Raw genomic sequence first — 25,591 nt, forward strand, 5'->3', positions numbered from 1 at the left:
CCCTGAACAGGCAGTTAACCCACTGTTCCCAGGCAGTCATTGAAAATAAGAATATGTTCTTAACTGACTTGCCTGGTTAAATAAAGGTTAAAAAAAATGTGCGAAGTAGAAATAGAAATAATGGGGTTCAAAGGGGCACAATAAATACAGTAGGGGAAGAGGTAGTTGTTTGGGCCAATTCTAGATTTAACTTTGGATTGGAGATGTTTGATGTGAGTCTGGAAGGAGTGTTGATTGTGTTGTTAGAACATCGCTAGTGTTTTCCTCAAACGTGCTTTGTTATAATCCCCAGCTACAATAGCTGCGGCCTCAGGATATGTGGTTTCCAGTGAAGTTCTTTGAGGACCGTCATGGTATTGGATTGAGGGAGGATAAACACGGTTCTGACTATAACCGGAGAGAATTCTCTTGGGACGCAATACGGTTGGCATTTGATTGAGGTATTCTAGATCGGGTCACCAGAAGGACTTGAGTTCCTGTATGTTATCACAATCGCACCATGAATGGTTAATCATGAAACATACACTCCTGCCTTTCTTCTTCAAGGAGAGTTCTTTATTCCTGTCTGCACGATGTACTGAGAACCCAGATGGATGTATGGACGGGGACAGTATATCCTGAGAGAGCCACGTTTCTGTGAAAGAGTATGTTACTATCCCTGATGTTTCTCTGGAAGAAGATCCTCACCTTGAGCTCATTTACTTTATCCAGAAAATGAACATTAGCGAGTAATATACTCAGAAACAGTGGATGCCCCCCCTCCTGAGTCGAACTAGAAGTCCACTCCGAATACCTCTTCTTCGCCGGCGGCTTCATGGAGCAGCCTCTGGGATAAGATCAATTGCCCTGGGGGGTGCGAACAAATGATCCAATTGGGGAAAGTCGTATTCCTGATCGTAATGCTGGTGAGTTACCCCCACTCTGATATCCAGAAGTTATTTCTGGCTGCATGTAATAACGCAAAAAAAACATTCTGGGCTAATAATGTAAGAAATGGCACACAAAAAAACAAATCACTACAAAGTTGTTTTAGAGCTAGAGCAGAGCTGTTGGGGCCATCTTGCTCATTTGTACATGTAGATAGAGGTAAAGTGACAAGTAGCAACATTGTAAAAACAAAGGGTGGGGGTGTCAATGCAAATTGTCCGGGTGATCAAATAGTCCGGGTGGCCATACTCCCGCCGTCTTTCGTCTTTGTCATGGTAGCAACATAGTTGTTACTCCTCGCACTTCCAGACAGAGCAGGGCCCAGGGAAGGTTGACAACAACAAAAACATCAGGGATCGAGAGCCACAATCTGCGGTCCCAGCTACAATGACTAACCGCGTCGTGGGCTGCGTTCAAGCCCTCAAGAAAACCCTGCTAGCTTAATAGGCAGCTAGCTAGGCACCAAACAGCTCCTCAGACCCGGCCTTGGTTGGCTGGATAACTGGACAGTTAGTCGCAGGATCCAAACTCAAAAGGTAGCTTAGCTAGTAACTCAACTTTTTCAATCGACTTTCCAAAACTCTCCCTCTTACCACCTTCAACAAGAAGTGACGTGCGCCAGAAAGGAAGTGACAAGGCTTCCTCTTCTAAGGTCACCTCCAGGATTGGTAACTACGAATGTATATTTCACCAGCCACATTGGCGGGTGGTCACACAGAGCATTTGGGGAACATTTTATTTAAATGTTTTAATCCATAGCCTACATGTAGAAGTTACAAGAAAGGCTACTAAAGTGTGACCATGTCCTCGTTTTTTGGCCAGTTATATCGTGTTGTTCACATGCTAGGTTGTTTTTCAATATACGTTTGCGTTTGCTGCACCTGTCTGCTGCTAGGAAGAAATCACTCTGATTTTCTCAATCACAGGCAAGCAGTTACCACAGTAACGGACCATCCCTTTAAGATCCAGCTGATCATTTATCACACACTAATTGTGCTTGATTGAGCATGGATCACTCCCAAAATAATGTTTTTTTGCTCACTTTTTTTATTGAACACAATGGTGTATAGGTACTTTGTAGAAAATAAGTATGCAATTCTTATATAAACATAAAAGACGTGTATATAAACACAAGGACATGCTGCTCTCCGGAGACCAGGCTCAAATCCCCGTCCTTTGCTTGAAGAAAAGGCAGAGATGGAGGGAGAAGGTCGGGGTGCTGTGTTAGGATGCGAGTAAATCGCCATTACCATCGGTTCTATTGGCCAACGTGCAATCACTGGAAGACACTCGCTGTTAGAGCCGATTTGGACATATTTGTATAAAAGACCGAACATATGGAGCTCCATGTATATTTGTGTAAATATATTAAATGTAAATGATGAAATATTAGGTACGTACCTTTATGATTTATATTTACCTGATTGAGATATATTCATTTGTTGTTAGTGTAACTTAGTTTTTGGCCCCCCCTCTTGCCTATTCATTGTATTGTGTTAGGATAAAGGCAGGAAGTTGGGCCTTCGGGAGAGGGAGTCCTTGCTAGATGCGGGAGCAGTATAGTTTTTTTGACCATTCAGACATACAGACAGGTCATAATATGTATTTTCCATATAAAGTATTCTATGCTTTAAGTTAATTGGAGAAACATTTATTTGTTAGATATAAGAAGAATAAACATTTTTGTTGCACCATACCCCTGGATGTCATTGAATGTTTGGCCGTTTGAAAACTTTGTGTGGACTGTATGCGTACCAAACAACCCCGCTTCAGGCTTGGGCAGTGGCCATGGTAAAGACGAAAGGAAGCCACTACACTCGCTATACGGTCGAAACTATCCTACCAACGAGACATTAAAAACGGTTAAGCCACTGAGTCGTGGCTTAAAGACACCGATAATATAGAGCTGGCTGTGTTTTCCGTGCATCAGCAGGACAGAGCAGCTACGTCTGGTAAGACTAGAGGCGGGGGTGTGTGTCTTTGTCAATGACAGCTGGTGTGCAATAGTCTAATATTAAAGAAGTGTCTGTATTGCTCGCTTGAGGTAGTGTGGTCTACAGCTTATCATGAGGTATCCTGTCTACCAAGAGTTCTCATCTATATTATTCGTAGCAGTCTATTTACCACCACAAACTGATGCTGGCACTAAGACTGATGCTGGCACTAACCAGAGGAGAAAAAACAACTCTAGACCATCTTTACTCCACACACAGAGACGCTTACAAAACTCGACTTCCATTTGGCAAATCTGACCATAATTGATTACCTGATTCCTGCTTACAAGCAAAAACTAAAGCAGGAAATACCAGTGACTTGCTCTATACAGAAGTGGTCCGATGATGCGGATGCTACGCAACCGGACTATTTTGCTAGCACGGACTGGAATATGTTCCGTGATTCATACAATGGCATTGACAATATGTACATATCCCAACCATAATCCATGGATTACAGGCAACATCTGCACCGAGCTAAAGGCTAGAGCTGCCGCTGTCAAGAAGCGAGACACCAATCCGGACGCTCATAAGAAGTCCGACTATGCCCTATAACGAACCATCAAAGAGGCAATCCAGGACGAAGACTCAATCCTACTACACTGGCTCTGACGCTCGTCGGATGTGTCAGGGCTTGCAAACTTCGAGGCAAGCAACACTGAAGCATGCATGAGAGCACCAGGTGTTCTGTAGCCGACGTGAGGAAGACCTTTTTAAACAGGTCAACATTCACAAGGCCGCGAGGCCAGACAGATTACCAGGGCGTGTACTCCGAGCATGCGCCGACCTCTCCCTGACAGAGTCCGTAATACCTACATGTTTCAAGCAACCACCATAGTCCCTGTGCCCAAGGAAGAGAAGATAACCTGCCTAAATGTTTACCGCCCAGTAGCACTCATGACGTTAGCCATTAAGTGCTTTGAAAGGCTTGTCATGCCTCACATCAACACCATCATCCAGGAAACCCTAGACCCACTCCAATTCACATACCGCCCCAACAGACCCACAGATGTCTCAATCTCACGCCACACTGCCATTTCCAACCTGGACAAAAGGAACACCAATATGAGAATTCTGTTCATTGACTACAGCTCAGCGTTCAACACCATAGTGCCCACGAAGATCATCACGAAGCTAAGGACCCTGGGACTAAACCCCTCCATCTGCAACTGGATCCTGGACTTCCTGACAGGTCGACCGCAGGTGGCAAGGGTAGGCAACACACCGAACACGCTGATCCTCAACACCGGGGCCCTTCAGTGGTGCGTGCTTAGTCCCCTCCTGTTCACCAACGACTGCGTGGCTAAGCACGACTCCAACACTGTCATTAAGTTTGCTGACGTCACAACAATGAGACGATGAGACGGTCTATAGGGACGAGGTCAGAGACCTGGCAGTGTGATGCCACGACAACAACCACTTCAGGAGTCTGAATTTTTTTGTCATGGGTCCCCAGATCCTCAAATTTATACAGCTGCACCATCGAGAGCATCCTGACCGGCTGCATAACCGCCTGGTATGACAACTGCTCGGCCTCCGACCTTCAGGTGCTACAGAGGGTGGTGCGTACGGCCCAATACAAAACTGGGGCCAAGCTTCCTGCCATCCAAGACCTACTAGGCGGTGTCAGGGGAAGGCCCAAAAAATTGTCAGACTCCAGTCACCCAAATCATAGACTTTTTCTCTCTGCTTCCGCATGGCAAGCAGTACCGGAGCGCCAAGTCTAGGTCCAAAAGGCTCCTTAACAGCTTTTACCCCCAAGCTATAAGACTGCTGAATAATTAATCAAATGGCCACCCAGACTTTACTTTTTATTTTTTACTTTAGTTTATTTTCTGAACTCTATTCATTGAATTGCATTGCTGGTTAAGGGCTTCTAAGTAAGCATTTGGGCGCAAAAACATTTTTACCTGTTGGTTTATCTGTTCAGGGTTTGTGACACTCCCAGGTTGATCAGAAGCTGGTCTGGGTCAATTAGTCTCCAGAAATTCAGAGGATCCCAAAAATTCCACACCAATAACCATGCAAGTTAGAGCGTAGGGCAAAGCAGTAGAGTAGTGTTAACTCACATGGGAGAGGTATCAGGAAATATGCTATGCAGCTTAGTTTTGGAATAATCTGTCTTGATTTGTGAGACTATGTCTGTAGTTAATTGAGCAGGTGTAGATATGCTCCAAGCTCTCTTCCCAGTCTGCTACAGAAATGTCAGTGCCTAGCTCTTCCTCCCATTTTGCCTTAATGGCATCTGTAGAAGGTGTGCTAACAGATTGAAAAGTGTCATATAGATTAGATCTGTTTGCCTGAGGTGGGACAACTTTTTATGCATCTGTCAAACATGGAAGGTTTGGCATTTCCAAATGTAGGAACATGTTTTCTAACAGTCTCTAATCTGTAGGTATCTGAAAAAGTTACAATCTTCCCAGAAGTATGTTTCCCACAACAAATCAGAGGCAAAGATCCCTTCTATATATAGATCCCCTATGTTATTGATCCCTAGCTCTCCCCATCTCTCAAATGTGTTATCAAGGTTAGAGGGGGCAAAGGAGGGATTCCTTGTAACAGGGAGCAGGAATGATATTGGTCAAAATGGACATTTGCTTTCAGATACGTACTGTGCTATGTATAATAGGATTGTTACAATGACGTGACATCTCCAGATTGATAGGGGACAAAATCACGGCCAAATGGAGCCCAAAACTTTTTTTCATTAACTTTTAGTCATTGTTCTCCGATTTTATTTCTGTGTGCTTCTACATTTCTACTCCTTTCAAAATGTTTCAGAGTAGATCCCTGCCCTATTAAAAATAAGTTCAGCATTTTGTGGCAGGGCAGGCACTTTGTTGATGTTCTGTAGAACTGTTTTTATTATTGGTTCTAAATTATCTATTTTAACATTGCTCCAGGGACTTTTATTTTGTGTGGTCGGGCACTGATGTTGGGCGAATAGGCTTGGCTCAGTCAGCATTCCAATTAATACCAAAGGTGTTTGATGGGGTTGAGGTTAGGGCTCTGTGCAGGCCAGTCAAGTTCTTCCACACTGTTGTTGACAATCCATTTTTCTCTGGACCTCGCTTAATGCTCGGGGGCATTGTCATGCTGAAACAGGAAAGGGCCTTCCCCAAACTGTTGCCACAAAGTTGGAAGCACTGAATCGTCTAGAATGCCATTAGTATGCTGTTGCCTTAAGATTTCCCTTCACTAGAACTAAGGGGCCGAGCCCGAACCATGAACGGCCATAAACCATTTACAGTGCCTTGCGAAAGTATTCGGCCCCCTTGAACTTTGCGACCTTTTGCCACATTTCAGGCTTCAAACATAAAGATATAAAACTGTATTTTTGTGTGAAGAATCAACAACAAGTGGGACACAATCATGAAGTGGAACAACATTTATTGGATATTTCAAACTTTTTTAACAAATCAAAAACTGAAAAATTGGCCGTGCAAAATTAAGTTAATTTGTTTCAATGTACCGGTAGGCACGTGCGGCTTATTTATGTACAAAATAAATAAAACATTTAATTCAGTGGGTGCGGCTTATATTCGGGTGCGCCTAATAGTCCAGAAATTACGGTACTTATTTTCTGATTTTATTTTAGATATTTGTAGCTTGTTGTGTGTTTTCTATCCCAGTTCACTATTCTCCCTGTCGACTTTACAGACACACCCCACCCCTTGGCTGCAACCTTTCTAAATTAGTGGACCCTGCGCACACAACCCATGTGGAATTCCTGGTCTCTGGCAGCGTTGGAACTGCCAATCTAAAGTCAAGAACGCAGAGTTCATCTCAGCTTATGCTGCCCTGATGGAGACCTAGATCACCCCAGAGCGCACACATACTCCAGCTGCTCTCTCTTCATCTAACTATGTTTTCCCTCATAGTCCGAGAGCATCTGGTCATCGCAGTGGTGGCACAGTGAGATTAGTAGGCGAACAGCCTCATTTCTCCTAAATGAAAATTTTCTCTTCTCCCTCACCTGTCCATCTCTTAATTTGAATTACATAGTCACATGTCCACTCAACTGTAACATAGATGACAATAGTCACCCACCAGGTGCGCTTAGATTTGGCTCTTTTTTAAAATTGTTATTCCTCAATGCGCTTGACACCTTGATAAACTCATTTTCTGACGATGGCTCACCACTCTTCGTACTTGGCGACTTCAACCTCTAGACGTCTGCTTTTCGATTAATTTCCAACTCCCCTGCTTGCCTCTTTTGAACACACCCTTTCCCAGTCCCCTCCCACTCACAAGGTAGGTAATACGCTCAACCTCATCTTTACTTGAGGCTGTTCGCCTACTAATCTCACTGCAGCCCTCCATGTCTCTGATCACTACTTTGTTTCCTTTTCCGTCTCTTTTCTGTCCTCCAACCCGAGCCACATCCCCTATCCAGATGGTCAAAAGCAGTCACAATCTTTGCTCTCCTCTTCTATCCTCTCTCCATTCTGCTCAATCCTTCTGCCTTTTCAACCCTACTCTTCCCTTTCCGCATCCTATGACTCACACTATCCCCTTTCTGAGACTAGTGAGGTCCAGCTGCCTGACAACATGCCCGCTCGACACCATCCCCTCCTCCCTTCTTCAGACTATATCTGGAGACCTTCTCACTTCCCTCATCAACTCATCTCTGACCACTGGCTGTGTCCCCTCTGACTTCAAAATGGCCCAAGTCGCTCTACTCCTCAAGAAACCAACACTTGACTCTGACGTCAGAAACTGCAGACCGGTATCCCTTTTCTTTCCAAAACATTTGAGCGTGCTGTCTCTGACCAACTCTCTCTCATGTTATCGTCACTAATATCGTTCTATCTGAATTCAAGACTGGTCACTCAACTGAGACTGCTCTTCTTCACGGAGGCTCTCCGCACTGCCTCTGTTCTCATCCTCGTAGATCTCAGTGTCGAAGGCAGCAGATGGAACCATAATTTCTTCTTTTCCACCCTCTCTCAGGGCTGGTCATCTCAGGCACCGCACACTCCGATTACAGGCTGCTCCTACCAGGTGAATTGGAGAGGATCTGTGTCTGCACCACGTACTCTCATGACTGGTGTCCCCCAGGGCTCGTTTTAGGCCCTCTTTGTTCCGTCAATGATATGGTTTCTCCTATCATTGCTATGCGGATGACACTTAACTTCTTATGGCCGGGTGGCAGTATCGAGTAGCTTGGATGAATAAGGTGCCCAGAGTAAACTGCCTTCTACTCAGGCCCAGAAGCTAATATATGCATATTATTAGTAGATTTGGATAGAAACCAAATGAAGTTTCTGAAACTGTTTGAATGATGTAAGTATAATAGAACTCATGTGGCAGGCATAAACCTGAGAAAAAATCCAACCAGGAAGTGGGAAATCTGAGGTTTTCAAGTCTTTGCCTCTCCAATATACAGTGTAAAATTTGAACCAATTGCACTTCCTAAGGCTTCCACTAGATGTCAACAGTCTTTAGAACCTTGTTTGAGGCTTCTACTGTGAAGGGGGAGCAAATAAGAGCTGTTTGAACCAGGTGTCTGGCAGAATGAGCTAAGTCTCGTGCGGCAGCCGTGAGGGCGAGCTGCGTTCCCTTTCATTTCTAAAGACAAAGGAATTGTCCGGTTGTTATCATAAATCTTCAATAATGTTCCATCTTAAAGGTTGATTATATACATCGTTTGACATGTGAATTTGGATTTGTGAACTAAACGCGCAAACAAAAAGGAGGTATTTGGACATAAATGATGGACTTTATCGAACAAAACAAACATTTATTGTGGAACTGGGATTCCTGGGAGTGCATTCTGATGAAGATCATCAAAGGTAAGTGAATATTTATAATGCTATTTCTGACTTCTGTTGACTCCAACATGGCGGGTATCTGTATGGCTTGTTTTGGTCTCTGAGCGCTGTACTCAGATTATTGCTCAGAGTTTTTGAAATCTGACACAGCGGTTGCATTAAGGGGAAGTATATATTTAATTCCATGCATTACACTTGTATTTTCATCAACATTTATGAATAGTATTTCTGTAAATTTATGTGGCTCTAAGCGAAACATTACTGAACATAACACGCCAATGTAAACTGAGATTTTTGGATATAAATATGAACTATGAGTGCCATCTTATGAAGATCATCAAAGGTTAGTGATACATTAATCTCTTTCTGCTTTTTGTGACTTCTCTCTTTGGCTGAAAAAATGGCTGTGTTTTTCTGTGACTATGCGCTGACCTAACAATGGTATGGTATGCTTTCGTCGTAAAGCCTTTTTTGAAATCGGACACTGCTGGGATTAACAACAAGTTTAGCTTTAAAATGGTGTATAATACTTGTATGTTTGAGGAATTCTATTATGAGTTTTCTGTTTGAATATGGCGCCCTGCACTTTCACTGGCTGTTGTCAAAGCGATCCTGTTAACTTCTTACGGCTGAAATCCCGTTAACTACTTTTCTCCTTCCCCCTTCTGACACACACATGGCAACACGCATGGCAGATATCTCCGCTTGAATGTTGCCTCGCCTCCTCAGCCTCGACAAGACTGAGCTGCTCTTCTTCCTGGGAAGGCCTGCCCGCTCAAAGACTTCGCCATCATGGTTGACTCCATGGTGTCCCCATCCCAGAGTGATAAGAACCTTGCCATGACCTTGGACAACACCCTGTCATTCTCTGCAGATATCAAAGCAGTTCATGCTCTACAACATCTGTGAATATGACCCTACCTCACATAGGAAGCGGGCACAGGTCCTAATCCAGGCATTGTCATCTCCCATCTGGACTACTGTGACTTTCTGTTGGCTGGGCTCCCCGCTTGTGCCAACGAACCCCTGAAACTTATCCAGAATGCTGCAAACTGCCTGTTTTTCAACTTCCCAAGGAAGCTCACATCCACTACAAGACCACGGTACTTGCTTACCGAGCGGCAAGAGGAACTGCCCCTCCCTACCTCCAGGCTATGCTCAAAACATACAGCCCAACCTTAGTACTCCATTCTACCACCTCCGGTCTCTTGGCCCTCGCAACCCTACCCGGAGGGCAGCACCCGCTCAGCACAGTTCCAAGCTCTTTTCTGTCCTGGCACCCCAATTAGTCCCTGCCCATCTTCTGAAAACATCTGAAACACTACCTCGTTAAAGATCATCTTTAAAAAGTCCCACAGCACCCCTTTTGTGAACTAACACGCACATTTTGTTTTATCTTACTAGCTTTGACTTTGCTGAGAGCTACTTTGAGGAAAAATGTACTTACTGTGATATGTGGTTGTCCCACCTAGCTATCTTAAGATGAATGTACTAAGTCGCTTTGGATAAGAGCATCTGGTAAGGTCACCTCCTCTCGCCTAGTGTTGCTTACACTTCTACGGTCACATCCTTTCTCCGTCTCAGCTAGTGTTGGTTTAACTCATCTCTCCCTCTCAATTCAATGAGCATCATTTGCATGAAATCCATGAGTAAATATTGCTAAAGATTTTATTTGAATGAAATGCAACATTGCTCTCTCCATCTCTGCCGCCCCCCTCAGTCTACCTGTTGCCCGGCCTGATTGATGCTGGTGGTCCTGGACACCTTCTGTGATTGATAATGGTTCCTCTAGTAACCCCTTGTCTGTATTATTCCTTTTTTCTCTCCAGTCTACCTCCTCCTGGGCCTGGTTGATGCTGGTGGTCCTGGAGACCTTCTGTGATTGATAATGGTTCCTCTAGTAACCCCTTGTCTGTATTATTCCTTTTCTCTCCAGTCTACCTCCTCCTGGGCCTGGTTGTGATGCTGGTTGTCTTGGAGACCTTCTGTGAGCTGCAGCAGCTGAAGACCCTGAGGAAGATGTTCTATCTGAAGAAGGAGAAACCACAGGACCGCCTGGCAATACTGGAGCACGACCATCTGTCCTTCACCTCCGTGTCCCACCAGTCCGACTCCACCTCGCTCAAGGGGGACAAGATTAAGGACGTACCCTTCGTTAGTGGCCCCGTGCTGGCCTCGCCTGGTGGAGATGACCCCATGATCAACTAGAGGGGGGGGAAATAGTTACAAATGTTGTGGTGAAATAGGCAAGGAAAAGGAGAGTACTGAAGGGGGATGGTGAAACCCAAGTTTGCATCCCATTTTGCTATCCTTCTTTTGAAGTGTACACTGCCTATCATGAATTTTCTAGGTGAAACTTTAACGTTAGCTGAAACTCTCTCCCCAGTGAATGCTTACACCAATTCAATGTTTTTTAATGAAAAGGGTAGAGAATTGGGATGCAACCTATGGGAGGGTGATACAGAGGACTCTCGTAGAAGGATATTTGTGACTACATTATAACTTAAGCTTCAGCATAAGGATGCATTTTAAAAACAAAAGCTCAACTTCAAACCATTGTTAGTAATGTTGAAATTGAACGATTGTCTTTTAGCCCTTTACCATCCATGAGAAACTTAACTATCACTCTCTTAATGATGAAAAATGAGCATATTGTGCTATACTGCATTAACAAGATCTGTATTCACTGACATAGGAAAAACTTAATATAGCCTTCATATGTATACCTGATATGTACGCTGGTCAACTTAATGATAAGGAAAACGCCTGCTATAGCTTCGTTCATTGTCAAAGTCCTCGCTCAGCATGGCTGTTCTATCAGCTGTTCTCATGGATGGAATAACATTTAAGCACATATCTATAATGCATTATGAACTCGCTCATCGCAAGTTATAAGGCATAATAAAAACCCTGTAATACATAAGCACAGTTATGGGCTTCATAGAACTGACTTGACAATAGCACATTAGGGAACATTTAATGGGACATCCACCTTGTAAAATGTAACTGAATATCACATTGTGCCGTAATGTGTCTGTATACATATACCTTAAGTACTATTTTACAGGAGTTTAATGGAACGCATTTATTCAGGTTAACTGTATCAGGTATACAACAGTAGCACATTTCATCGTTGTAAATGCTCTGTGTATTAATTACAGTAAGACATTTGTTTGATGCTAGTTTAAAAGTACAACTTGCAATGTTATTTTAAGGTAGTTAAATGTTTCATGTCTCGCGCAGTACTGTGTATTTATCATGTTGATTTGTCTAAAAGAAAGGGATTTACTGTGTAATATGTGGTTTATTGAACGTTAGTGACAAATTATAAAAGCTTTTTTTAAACTTAAAGGGGGAGCAAGAATGAGGCAGACCCCAAGCAGGGTACGCTGCTAGAAGAAATGCTGCTATTTAAAACAAAAAAGGTCCAGTTGCTCATATCATGTCCCTCAAAGATTATGTATAGAACCACAAAGCACCCTTCATTTTTTTTGTCGCAGTGTATTTTCATAAATTATTTGAACACAGCAGGTTACTGTTCATCTTATGTGACACCACTCGGAAATGGGAAATTACTGGGTTGAACATTTTGTATGAAAATAATTGGTTCTGGAAAGTACAAAAGTAATTTCCCGTACCTCAGATTTAAAGCTGCAATATGGAACGTTTTGGGCGACCTGACCAAATTCACAAATAAGTTATAGATCTTTAATTGAAAGCAAGTCTAAGAAGATTTGTTCTATGTGTGCTATTTCTATGCTTCCCGTTAAGTTTTACTTTTGGATTTGTACACCAGCTGCTTATAGCTGAAAATAAACATTTTGGTTATGGAAATGATACATAATTTCACAGTGGTTTAGATGGTACAATAATTCTCTTTACTATACTTGCTTGTTTTGTCACCATATAAACTGAAATTAGGTGGTACAATAATTCTCTTTACTATACTTGCTTGTTTTGTCACCATATAAACTGAAATTAGGTGTACTATCTGAATTTTGCCAACCAAGTAATGGGGGATCGATTTCTGCATAGTGCATCTTTAAGTGAGAGGACAAAGAGGGTAAACCACTAAATTCATAAGTAATGTTAGTAGGCTGGCAGTTTGTAGAAAACTTAAGGACTGCTCTGTGACACAAGACATTATTTGATACTGGAATTTATATTTAAAGATGAGAATACGAACAGTTTTTGAACCAAATTTAAAAAGAGCCTAGTATTTTTGGAGAATGTAAAGTGGAGTGTTTACAAATGTGTATTTATGATTTATGCAGATGATGATTTCAAGTAAACGTACTCCATGAGAGCGTCATTGTGAGAGAAACTTGAAGATAGGAAACACTGATTGACAGACAGGACTGCTTTACAGTGCAATGCAGTCAAACCTCAAACTGATTTTCAATAGCTGCATCATGAGTTATCTGACATATATTGTCCAAAGATCTACAAAAAATGTACTATATTAACATTTAAGTTAAGATGTCCATCAAGGAACATTTGCTTGTACATCAACATTGATTTGCTTGTACATATTTTTCCTGACTTAATGTCATCCTGTATTTGGAAGTAATTTGCTCGTAGCCTACAGTACCAGCTGATTTGCTTGTGTACATACTGGTAATATTATTTCTACAGATTTAGGATCTTAATTTGATTACCCTTTTGTTTCAGAGAATTTGAAGATGAGCTTTGTGATTTACATAAATTTGCTGAAAACCCACACTAACACATGGTTATATTAACAGTATTGCACTTTTTATGTAGCCTACTTTTTTCCAGCTAATAGCCTAACCACCGATCAAGCAACATTATGGACTAAACGTTCAAATCCTGTTGCTGCAGGATTATTTTGCTGTGACAATATAGATCAAATTAAGATCCTACATCTGTAGGACAGACTAGCCTATATCATACACTACTCAATCATACTATATGAGTACATTTTTCAGATGGGACAGACTTCGTTTATCGCACCAAATCCTACCTGATTATATTGTACCAGACAGGAAACTGCTGTCCATTCTTGAGAATGTAGACGTTTCAGTTTCAACATATGGTTGTGTTGTGCAGAATTATGTTTTATAGATCATCTAAGAACGTTTCAGGGTTTTTGTTTTGACTGTAGTTCTTTCCACAAAACTCTTCTACATCGCACAATGACAATGAGTAGAAGCCTTTAACATTGTCAAGAATGTTTTGTTTTATTTAACATTGTCAAGAATGTTTTGTTTTGAATACCAGTTTAGCAAACAGAGGAATTGTATGTAATCGTGTTGGTACTTTTGTTAATTGGTCAAAAGGGAGAATGACAGTCTCCCCCTGGCTAATGGGACTTGACAGTTGCAGTGATATTTTTACTGTTATAAATATTTTGTCTGAAATGCATTGGTCTATTCTTTAATTGATTTATATATATGCCACATTGGTCTTATAGCACACAAAGCTGTCGAAGTCCTTGTCAATGCTTGTCAGTGTTATTGTGTGGTGCATGCGCTATTTCAGTCGCCTGTGTATCTGTGCAATAACAACACCTGTATATTATTGTGCTCTGTCTAGTTTCTCATAGAAATAAATGCAGATTTAGACTCCCATAATGCAGCGTGGAAATTTACTGTTAAATTGTTTGAAAGCTATTGCTCTTTTCAATCCATTACATATGTAGAGAAACACCAACATGCTCTCGTCATGACTTCTTTATCACTGTGCTACGATGATTGTCATTGCACTCCACTCTGACATCTACATAAGTGATAATGCCCGAGAAGCCGGTGTTTAGAGGATATATTGGCACAGGTGTTGTTAGGTCCGAGACTAAGTCGAGGGCCGGCAAACCTCGCCAATATATCCTCCAAACACCGTCTTCTCGGGCATTATCACTTTTATACAACATATTCAAATATTGATTGACATTTTCATAAAAATGTTCAGATTATTTATATTTCATCCTTCCACAAGATATCGTCCCAACTCAAATCTAGCGTTGCTACCTAAGCCGGCTGGATGTTCGTTTCATCGGGTCGGTTGTCAGAGACACGACCCAGTCGTTCAGTCTTTTTGTTCTGAATCTATGGACGCGACCCAGTCGTTCGATCTAAATGTTCCATTGCCATACTGGCTGACCATTTTCTTATCCCTTGCTTGCTAGCTAGCCAACCACGGCTAACTTACAGTCACATCAAAAAGTGCAGCCAGAATAACAGCAAAGTAGGTGCTTTTGCATAAGCTGTTTTTTTAGTGATTTATTTGGATACACACATAATGATATAATGAGCCGTGATTTCACCTGGCAAAGAAAATGTGCTCACTCATCAGGACACTGTTGTTCAGAGGAGCAAGCCAACAACACAGCTAACACAATCAAAGAAAATGTGCTCACTCATCAGGACACTGTTGTTCAGAGGAGCAAGCCAACAACACAGCTAACACAATCAAAGAAAATGTGCTCACTCATCAGGACACTGTTGTTCAGAGGAGCAAGCCAACAACACAGCTAACACAATCAAAGAAAATGTGCTCACTCATCAGGACACTGTTGTTCAGAGGAGCAAGCCAACAACACAGCTAACACAAAGAAAATGTGCTCACTCATCAGGACACTGTTGTTCAGAGGAGCAAGCCAACAACACAGCTAACACAAAGAAAATGTGCTCACTCATCAGGACACTGTTGTTCAGAGGAGCAAGCCAACAACACAGCTAACACAATCAAAGAAAATGTGCTCACTCATCAGGACACTGTTGTTCAGAGGAGCAAGCCAACAACACAGCTAACACAAAGAAAATGTGCTCACTCATCAGGACACTGTTGTTCAGAGAAGCTAGCCAACAACACAGCTAACACAATCTTCAAACTGAAGCTGTAAAGACTGTTGTTCAGAGGAGCTAGCCAACAACACAGCTAACACAATCTTCAAACTGAAGCTGTAAAGACTGTTGTTCAGAGAAGCTAGCCAACAACACAGCTAACACAATCACTTCAAACTGAAGCTGTAAAGACTGCGAACTAGCTGCACTTTGTTTCGTTTGACCTTTTTTAAATTTACATTTCTTTGTGTGTATATATATTATATCCATAAAAATTATGCCAGCTGATTCATGATTGACTGGCTGAGAAACGCACGTACAGTTCAGAGGTCTGGATTTATGATGATAAAGTTAATAACTTTCACTGCATCAAAACATAATGTAACTCAGGATTCATTCTCTTGCTGGCTAATGCCTCTCTGTGAATGATACAGTGGGTGTCACAAGTCCGACCGAGGGTGCTTCCCCTTCCCGGGCGGGTGGAGCTCGGCGGTCGTTGTCACCGGCCTATTAGCTGCCACTGATTGTTTTTCCTCCCCCTCCTTGTATGTTTAGTGGTAGCACCTGTTCATGTTAATTAGTTTGTCTTTATTAGTCAGCCGGCCCGCCTGGTTGTTGTGCGGGATTATTTCAATGTAACCTTCGGCTCTGTTGTAGAGGTACGTGTTAGTGCCTGGTCGTGATTTTTTCCATTGTATTTTTTGATTCCCTGTGTTTGGGAACGTAACTTTTGTGAGCACCCTGTGGTGCGTTGGTGCTATTAAAAGACGCACAGCATTGAACTCTGTCTCCTGCATTTGACTCCACAGCCACGACACCTGGAGCATTACAGTGGGATTTACTTTATGTGGACAATTAATCATTTCACTCTCCCAGGCATTGATGCAGCTCCATCCATGCACACATGAACACAGAATTTCCAATCCAAACACATCCTCACTTGTAGTTCTCCCCATTAGCTTCTAGCAGAACAGAATGTGCTCATTAATTGCCGAAATGTCTCTATCGCACAAACACAATCAACTGGGCTTCCCCACTGACTTCAGTCGATTGGTCCAACTGCAGAGAAAATGGACAGAAATTATAATTTTTCAACAATATCAACGCCAATGTCGTCGATCCTACGGTAGAACCTGTTATACGACAATGATACAGTCTTCAGTGCATCAGCTGCTGTCTTATCAGTCATAATTTCTGTGAGGATAACAGTAGCAGGCACTCTGGAAGTGAGGAGCAAAGGATCATGGACACATCCTCACTGAACTTCTGGAGAGAGTTTGCTGCACTGAAAGTAAATTGGCTGAATAATTTGCACGCCCAATTTTACAGTTTTTGATTTGTTAAAAAAGTTTGAAATATCCAATAAATGTCGTTCCACTTCATGATTGTGTCCCACTTGTTGATTCTTCACAAAAAATACAGTTTTATATATTTATGTTTGAAGCCTGAAATGTGGCAAAAGGTCGCAATGTTCAAGGGGGGCGAATACTTTCGCAAGGCACTGTATATAGAGTACAGGGAATATAAGGTTGAATATATTATTATAGACCTGCTAGATCTACTGTCTCATTTATATTATGACATTTCAGCTAGATCTACTGTCTTTATTATATTACAACAGACCAGCTGTATCTACTGTCTCCATTTCACTTTGGCCATTGTTGTGGGCCTGCCCTCCCCTCAACAGCCTCAAATAGGCTATTTCATTTCACAAATAATATTTTATATGATTAATTTCAAACAATGGCATTAGCATGAGAAGAACTTACCAGTCCAAAATGATGTCCTCTCCGTTCAAAGAATATTCCTCCATTTGGGAATCGCTAAATTAATTGTCCTCGATCAATTTATTCTAAAATTGTGTGTACATCTGTATATCTAGACTTATGTTTAGCTTTCCCTGACTTAGTCGACATACTGATTGATATATAAACAGCTGGATATGAGCTTTACCAAAACAATGCTGTGCGCAACATGCGTTGCTCCTTCCGTTATGAAACTTCAATGGCGAATTACCCTCTTTATGCCGGAGTTTACTACATAGGTTGGTTTTCCAACACATGAACATTACATATTGCCGTTTACCTCAGCTCATTGGCCATCTACCCAGCTAGATTTGAAGACGATCAGTGGTCATTGGGTTAAAATACAGTCAATCCACGAAACAGCGGGCAAATCATTGGTGCACAATGATGTCATTACTTGTTGTCTTCAAATCGGTTTCTTTCAGTCAATATGTCCCCGCGAAATGACCCATCAGGTTTGGTTGTGTTACAAACAAACCAGTTGATTGCAATGAAACCAAACATGACTGGAAAAGTCACGTTCTGTGTGTGTATTTACCTCAAGTGTGTCATTGAAAATGGAATGAGACGTAATTCACGACACAAGCGGTTCACAAAATGTTTTGTGTTAGGCTATAAAATTTGATTTTATCAAACAATAGACCATTCATTGTGTAACAATGAGCATTGGGATTGCAAAGAGAGGAAGATCGTCAAAGGTAAACAATTTATTTTATTGCAGTTTGTGATTTTGTTACGCCTGTGCTGGTTGAAATAGTTGTTTTTTATGGGGCTCTATCCTCAGATAATCGCATCGTATTCTTTCACAGTAAATCCTTTTTTAAATCTGACAACGCAGTTGGATTAGCAAGATTCTAGGCTTTCGAAACATGTGAGACACTTGTATTTTCATTCATCATTCATGTTTAATATGCATATTTATGTAGCAATCACCGTATGCTGTCGAATTTCATCCCACTACCGGGTTCCGTGTACAGGGAGGTTAACACAGTCACAATACATATACTCACTAAAACAATACAAAATATCAATACAATACATCCAATAATATATCATTCTAATGACAACAACACTATCATCATCATCTATCATCGTCTTACATATGAGGAACCACAGATAACTCGTGTACAGGTTTGGATAGATTTGAGCCATGTTTTCAAATTAAATTTTTAAGTACAATAATCAGTGCAGCTTCTCAAGTCCATGGGCATTGCATTCCAGTATATTGTAGTTCTGACAGAGAAGACTGATTGACCGATTTTAACGTGTCGAAAAGGGACAACGCAATTTGTAGAGGGATTCAATTGGTTTCAGAATAGTAGCTCCTGCTTGTGACCAGCTTGTGAGGCAAAAACTCAGATGTGAGAAGATCATAGCATGCATATATAGTTGTGTGGCCTCCAGAAGAAGGAAATGTCTTATAAACCTAAAGTTGGATAATCCATATTTGACCGTGTTAATCACCTTCTTCACGTTTCTTAAATGTCAAGTTGGAGACCAAAATGACACCAAGATAGCTGAAGTTAAACACAACTTTCAGATTTTCTCCATTAACAAGAACAGCTCGCTGGGAAGAATCAATGGATTTCTTGGAGAAGTACATACAAACCGTCTTGTTGACATTTAAATGAAGGCAATAATTAGTAATCCATTTAAAAACATGTACCATAGCTTCAGTTAACAGCTAGTTGTCTATTTTTTGTGTACATACAGAACTGTATCGTCTGCATTCATCTGCATGTTAACTTGTGGGAGATCATTTATATATAATGGTAAACAGAAGGGGGCATAATATTGACCCTTGTGGGACCCCAATGTTATAGTAAAGAGAGTCTGACTGAGTGTCCCCCAAACAAACCCTTTGACTTCTGTTTGCCAGATAAGAATACATCCAACTAATGACGTCAGTGGACACGTCAGTGGACACAGTAAGGGAAGATAGGACCTAATGATTCACAGTAACAAAAGCCTTTTTAAGATCCAAAAAGACTGACTTCACCACCTAGGTCCAGATTAGATTTAACTTCTTTCGGACTGGGGGGCAGTATTGAGTAGCTTGGATGAATAAGGTGCCCAGAAAATAGCAATTGGCTGTTTTGGTAGAATTGTTAGTTCTGAATCCAAATGGCATTTGATGTATTGAGTTGCCCTGAAGGAGGTGATCAGTCAGATGATCAGCCACCCATCTTTCAGTTACTTTTGATAGCATTGGTAGAATGCTTATAGGTTGGTAATTTTCCACCAGTGTTGGGTCACCAGATTTTAAAACGGGTATCACTGCAGCATACTTCCAAGATTTGGGGAAGAACCCATATTCGATGGACAGATTAACTTCTCTGGGTTACAGAAATACTCATAATAAACATTGCTAAGCGATACAAGTGTTATGCAGGGAATTTTAGATCCATTTCTCCTTAATGCAACCGCTGTGTCAGATTTTAAAAAACGTTATGGAAAAAGCACACCATGCAATAATCTGAGTAAAGAGCTCAGACACAAAACAAAACACATCCGCCATGTTGTGGAGTCAACAGAAGTCAGAAATAGCATTATAAATATTCACTTACCTTTGATGAACTTCATCAGAATGCACTCCCAGGAATCCCAGTTCCCCAATAAATGTTTGTTTTGTTCGATAAAGTCCATAATTTATGTCCAAATAGCTCCTTTTTGTTCGCTCGTTTAGCCCAGTAATCCAAATTCATGAGGCGTGACACTAGGTCCAGACGAAAAGTCAAAAAGTTCCGTTACAGTCCATAGAAACATGTCAAACGATGTATAGAATCAATCTTTAGGATGGTTTTAACATAAATCTTCAATAATGTTCCAACCGGAGAATTCCTTTGTCATTGCAGAAATGCAATGGTCGCTCTCACCTGTGCGCGTGTGATCAGCTCATGGCACTCTGCCAGACCTCTGACTCATTCAGTGCTTATTCCCCCCTCCTTCACAGTAAACGCCTCAAACAAGGTTCTAAAGACTTTTGACATCTAGTGGAAGCCTTAGGAAGTGCAATGAGATGAAAACTACAAACATCAGATTTCCCACTTCCAGTTTGGATTTCTTCTCAGGTTTTTGCTTGCCAAATGAGTTCTGTTATACTCACAGACATCATTCAAACAGCTTTAGAAACTTCGGAGTGTTTTCTATCCAATTCTACTAACTATATGCATATTCTAGCTTTAATGGCTGAGTACCAGGCAGTTTACTCAGGGCACCTTTTTATCCAAGCTACTTAATACTGCCCCCCAGTCCCAAATAAGTTAAGGCCCTTAGCTGCCCTGAGACTACGATTGCAAATGATCTTTTGGCTAACCCCGGCACATTTACATGGATGTTGCATTATTGTAATATTGATGTTGATTAATGTGCATTGTCCCCTATAAATAAATATATATATAAAATGTTGAATTTTCCTTTGATATAGATAGAGTGAGACTGAGAGATGGTCTCTCTCTCTCTCTCTCTCGTCTTTGTAGAGAACTACACCTCAGGCAGTGATATCTTACTGTACAGTTAGTCATCTAAATCTAGCCATTATTTTCATCTTGTCAATTGTGCTTTTCATGTCAATTTTCTTTGTTCCGAGTTACGGAACGTACGGTTATGAATATCACAACTGTTCCTTGAAGGAAACGAGGTATAACATACCATGGGGATTCAACAATCAATCATATTCACCTAAAGAAAAGTGAAATCGCAGGCCGCCCTCGGAAGCCTCGTTTCCTGGCGATAGTACCGGGACGAGAATTAATTTCCTCAATTCAGTATTGCTCTTTAGCGAGCCCAAATCACCTGATTGTGTAGGTCCAAAATATGTAATACCTCATTCCCTCCTTCAGGGAACAGTAGTTATATTCATAACTGTAATTTCCCTTTCAGTTTATCACTCGTTATAACATACTATGGGGACAAACAATCACAACCAAGCCAGGTCAGAGGGTACCAAACTAGCCCAGGCACGCACAGGTTCCACTGGCTCCAAAAAGGGATTACAGAAGCCACCTTTTTCCCCAAAACGTACCCGAGAAGCATGAACTGTCAGAGCATCATGAGGCCTGAACTGTCAGAGCCCCATATAGGGAACAAGAACCTGCTGCAACTTGGCTATGCGCATTGACAAGCTGCCACTGCAACCCAAGTCCATAAACCCCACGGTTCCAAGAATAATACTTACCTTGCGAGCCTGAAATGTCAGCACTTGTAAGAGGAACTGCAAGCCCAAAACAATGGAACATCTGTCGTGACTTGGTAAAGTGCACATGTGCGCTGCATAGCATCGACCAGAGTCAATGAACTACAGCAGCACAAGGCTCAAACACACAGAAAACTGTGGTAACCCTTATAATGAGCACTTCACATACTGCTGAAGTCCAAGCCTCAAACCCACAGGGAATAGTGGTAACCCTTATAATGAGCACTTCACATACTGCTGAAGTCCAAGCCTCAAACCCGCAGGGAATAGTGGTAACCCTTATAATGAGCACTTCACATACTGCTGAAGTCCAAGCCTCAAACACACAGGGAATAGTGGTAACCCTTATAATGAGCACTTCACATACTGCTGAAGTCCAAGCCTCAAACACACAGGGAATAGTGGTAACCCTTATAATGAGCACTTCACATACTGCTGAAGTCCAATCCTCAAACCCGGATAAATATGCAACCTGCCCGCTGCCTGACACAGTGTGGCTGAAGAACATTATGAGCCACACTGGGAAACAGTTATGTCCTCGCGATAAAACCTCACAAAGCTATGTCGGGAACCCGAACTCGCTGCAGCACAGATATCACCAATATATCAACAAGCAGCCACCACACCTCTAGTGGAGTGAGCACACACGCTGCTCGGCAGCCCTTGTCCTTCGCTGTCGTACACCAGGCCTCCACAATCTAATATGAAAGATGCTGTTTCGAAAGTGCCCTACCCCTAGCTGAATAAGCGAAACAGACAAAAAGCTGGTCACATATGTGGATATCCTTAGTCCTATACATATACATATACACTGAACAAAAATACAAATGCAACATGCAACAATTTAAAAGATTTTACTGACTTATATAAGGAAATCAGTCAATTGAAATACATTCATTAGGCCCTAATCGATGGATTTCACATGAGTGTGAATACAGATACCTTAAAAAAAAGGTAGGGGCGTCGATTAGAAAACCAGTCAGTATCTGGTGTGACCACTGTTTGCCTCGTGCAGCACGACATACTGTATCTCCTTCACATAGAGTTGATCAGGCTGTTGATTGTGGCCTGTGGAATGTTGTTCCACTCCTCTTCAACGGCTGTGCGAAGTTGCTGTATATTGGCAGGAACTGGAACATGCTGTCGCACATGTCGATCCAGAGCATCACAAACGTGCTCAATGGGTGACATGTTTGGTGAGTATGTAGGCCATGGAAGAACTGGGACATTTTCAGTTTCCAAGAATTGTGTACAGATCCTTGCTACTTGGGGCCGTGCATTATTGTGCTTAAACATGAGGTGATGACTATGGATGAATGGCACGACAATAGGCCTCAGGATCTGGTCACGGTATCTCTGTGTTTTCAAATTGTCATTTATAAAATGCAATTGTATTCGTTGCTTATGCCTGCCCATACCATAACCCCACCACCTCTATGGGGCACTCTGTTCACAACGTTTACATCAGCAAACCGCTTGGCCATATGACCCCATACACACTGTCTGACATTTCTTTATTTTACCTTCATTTAATTAGGCAAGTCAGTTAAATTCTTATTTTCAATGATGGCCTTGGAACAGTGGGTTAACTGCCTTGTTCAGGGACAGAATGACAGATTCTTACCTTGTCAGCTCGGGGATTCAATCTTGCAACCTTTCGGTTACTAGTCCAACGCTCTAACCACTAGGCTAATCTGCCCAGTACAGTTGAAAACAGGATTCATGCATGAAGAGCACACTTCTCCAGCATGCCAGTGGCCATCGAAGGTGAGCATTTGTCCGCTAAAGTCGGTTACGATGCCAAACTACAGGTCAGGTCAGGTCAGGTCAGGTCAGGTCAGGTCAAGACTCTGGTGAAGATGATGAGCACGCAGATGAACGTCTCTGAGATGGTTTCTGACAGTTTTTGCAGATATTCTTCGGTTGTGCTAACCCACAGTTTCATCAGCTGTCCGAGTGGCTGGTCTCAGATGATCCTGCAGGTGAAGAAGTTTGATGTGGAGGCCCTGGGCTGGTGTGGTTACATGTGGTCTGCTGTTGTGAGGCTGGTTGGGTGTACTGCCAAATTCTCTAAAACGATGTTGAAGGCGGCTTATAGTAGAGAAATTAACATTCCATTTTCTGGAAACAGCTCTGGTGGACATTCCTGCAGTCAGCATGCCAAATGCACACTCCCTCAAAACTTGAGACTATCACATTTGATGTATTACCCAGATGCAGACAGTGTTGAAGAAACAAACATTTATTTCTAATACAGGGGCAGACAAAGGACAGGTCAAAGGCAGGAAGGTGGCAATAATACAGAGACGGTGCAAAGGGTCCATAACAGCAGGCAGTCTCAGGGTCAGGGCAGGCAGGGGTCAATAATCAGGTAAGGTGGGGTAAGGTACAGAACAGCAGGCAGTCTCAGGGTCAGGGCAGGCAGGGGTCAATAATCAGGTAAGGTGGGGTAAGGTACAGAACAGCAGGCAGTCTCAGGGTCAGGGCAGGCAGGGGTCAATAATCAGGTAAGGTGGGGTAAGGTACAGAACAGCAGGCAGTCTCAGGGTCAGGGCAGGCAGGGGTCAATAATCAGGTAAGGTGGGGTAAGGTACAGAACAGCAGGCAGTCTCAGGGTCAGGGCAGGCAGGGGTCAATCATCAGGTAAGGTGGGGTAAGGTACAGAACAGCAGGCAGTCTCAGGGTCAGGGCAGGCAGGGGTCAATAATCAGGTAAGGTCAGGGGGGTAATCAGGTACAGAACAGCAGGCAGTCTCAGGGTCAGGGCAGGCAGGGGTCAATAATCAGGTAAGGTGGGGTAAGGTACAGAACAGCAGGCAGTCTCAGGGTCAGGGCAGGCAGGGGTCAATAATCAGGTAAGGTGGGGTAAGGTACAGAACAGCAGGCAGTCTCAGGGTCAGGGCAGGCAGGGGTCAATAATCAGGTAAGGTTGGGTAAGGTACAGAACAGCAGGCAGTCTCAGGGTCAGGGCAGGCAGGGGTCAATCATCAGGTAGGTGGGGTAAGGTACAGAACAGCAGGCAGTCTCAGGGTCAGGGCAGGCATGGGTCAATCATCAGGTAAGGTGGGGTAAGGTACAGAACAGCAGGCAGGCTTAGGGTCAGGGCAGGCAGAATGGTCAAAACTGGGAAGGATTAGACAACGGGAGCAAGAAACAGGCAGGATTAGGAAAACAAACGCTGGTAGGTTTCACAAACAAAACGAGCTGGCAACAGACAAACGGAGAACACAGGTATAAATACACAGGGGATAATGGGGAAGATGGTCGACACCTGGAGGGGGTTGGAGACAAGCACAAAGACAGGTGAAACAGATCAGGGTGTGACAGAGACGTTTTAGAGTGACCTTTTATCTTTTATTTCAGCTCATTAAACATGGTACCAACACTCTGATTTTTGTTCAGTGTACTTGTGTAAAGCAAGCACCAGACACAGGCCATTCAACCTCTGTTGTTCACTGGAAGCAAATGAAGGAGGTGAGAAGGGGAACAGCTCGAATACCCGGCACCTGTAAGACATAGGCAAAACCTTGGGAGCACAAGCTGCATAAGCAGGTAACATCACTTTGGAGTAACCATCGGTGAACTCCAAACAGAAGAGTGTACTGATCGCACGCAAAGATCCCCAACGTGCTTGGCCGACACCAAGGCCATGAGCAGGGCAGTCTGGCAGAAAAGGACCTTCACATCCACAGACTCCAATGGTTCAGACGGAGGCTCACACAGAGCGTTCAGGACCAAAGCCAGGTCGGTACCATAAACTTAGATACTGGTCTTTGTCGTAGCACGCCTTTCAGGAACTGTACCACCAGAGAATGACACCCGGGGTAGAGTCGTCAATCAATGCATTACACGCTGAGATGTCTGCTATATAAACCTTCAATGTGGAAAAAGAAAGGCTCTGCTTAAAAATCTCTTGCAAGAACATCAAAATGTCCACCAAATAGCTCTGAAAAGGAGAAGCTCATTTAACCTGACACCAACTGTATAGTCATAATCACATTCAAGAGTAAAGAGTAAACCCTGTCAAATTCAACCTTCAGGGGCCAAACCCACAGATCCCATGTCTGTGGTTGTCGGTGCCAAACTCTCCTGTG

The 25,591-nt window shown here is 42.5% G+C and overlaps 1 protein-coding gene across 1 annotated transcript in view; it reads left to right on the forward strand.

The window, feature by feature from the left end:
- Positions 1-14,286, forward strand: part of LOC124040326 (potassium channel subfamily K member 1-like) — a 30,307-nt gene extending 16,021 nt beyond the window's left edge. Inside the window, exons 3-4 of the mRNA XM_046357425.1 lie at positions 10,632-12,616; positions 12,678-14,286. Coding sequence (XP_046213381.1) covers positions 10,632-10,903 — 272 coding nt within the window. The 3' untranslated portion in view covers positions 10,904-12,616; positions 12,678-14,286. The remainder of the gene's footprint in view (positions 1-10,631; positions 12,617-12,677) is intronic.
- Positions 14,287-25,591: the final 11,305 nt, after the last annotated feature.

This window comes from Oncorhynchus gorbuscha, linkage group LG07, assembly GCF_021184085.1.
Source record: "Oncorhynchus gorbuscha isolate QuinsamMale2020 ecotype Even-year linkage group LG07, OgorEven_v1.0, whole genome shotgun sequence".
Taxonomy (NCBI): domain Eukaryota; kingdom Metazoa; phylum Chordata; class Actinopteri; order Salmoniformes; family Salmonidae; genus Oncorhynchus; species Oncorhynchus gorbuscha.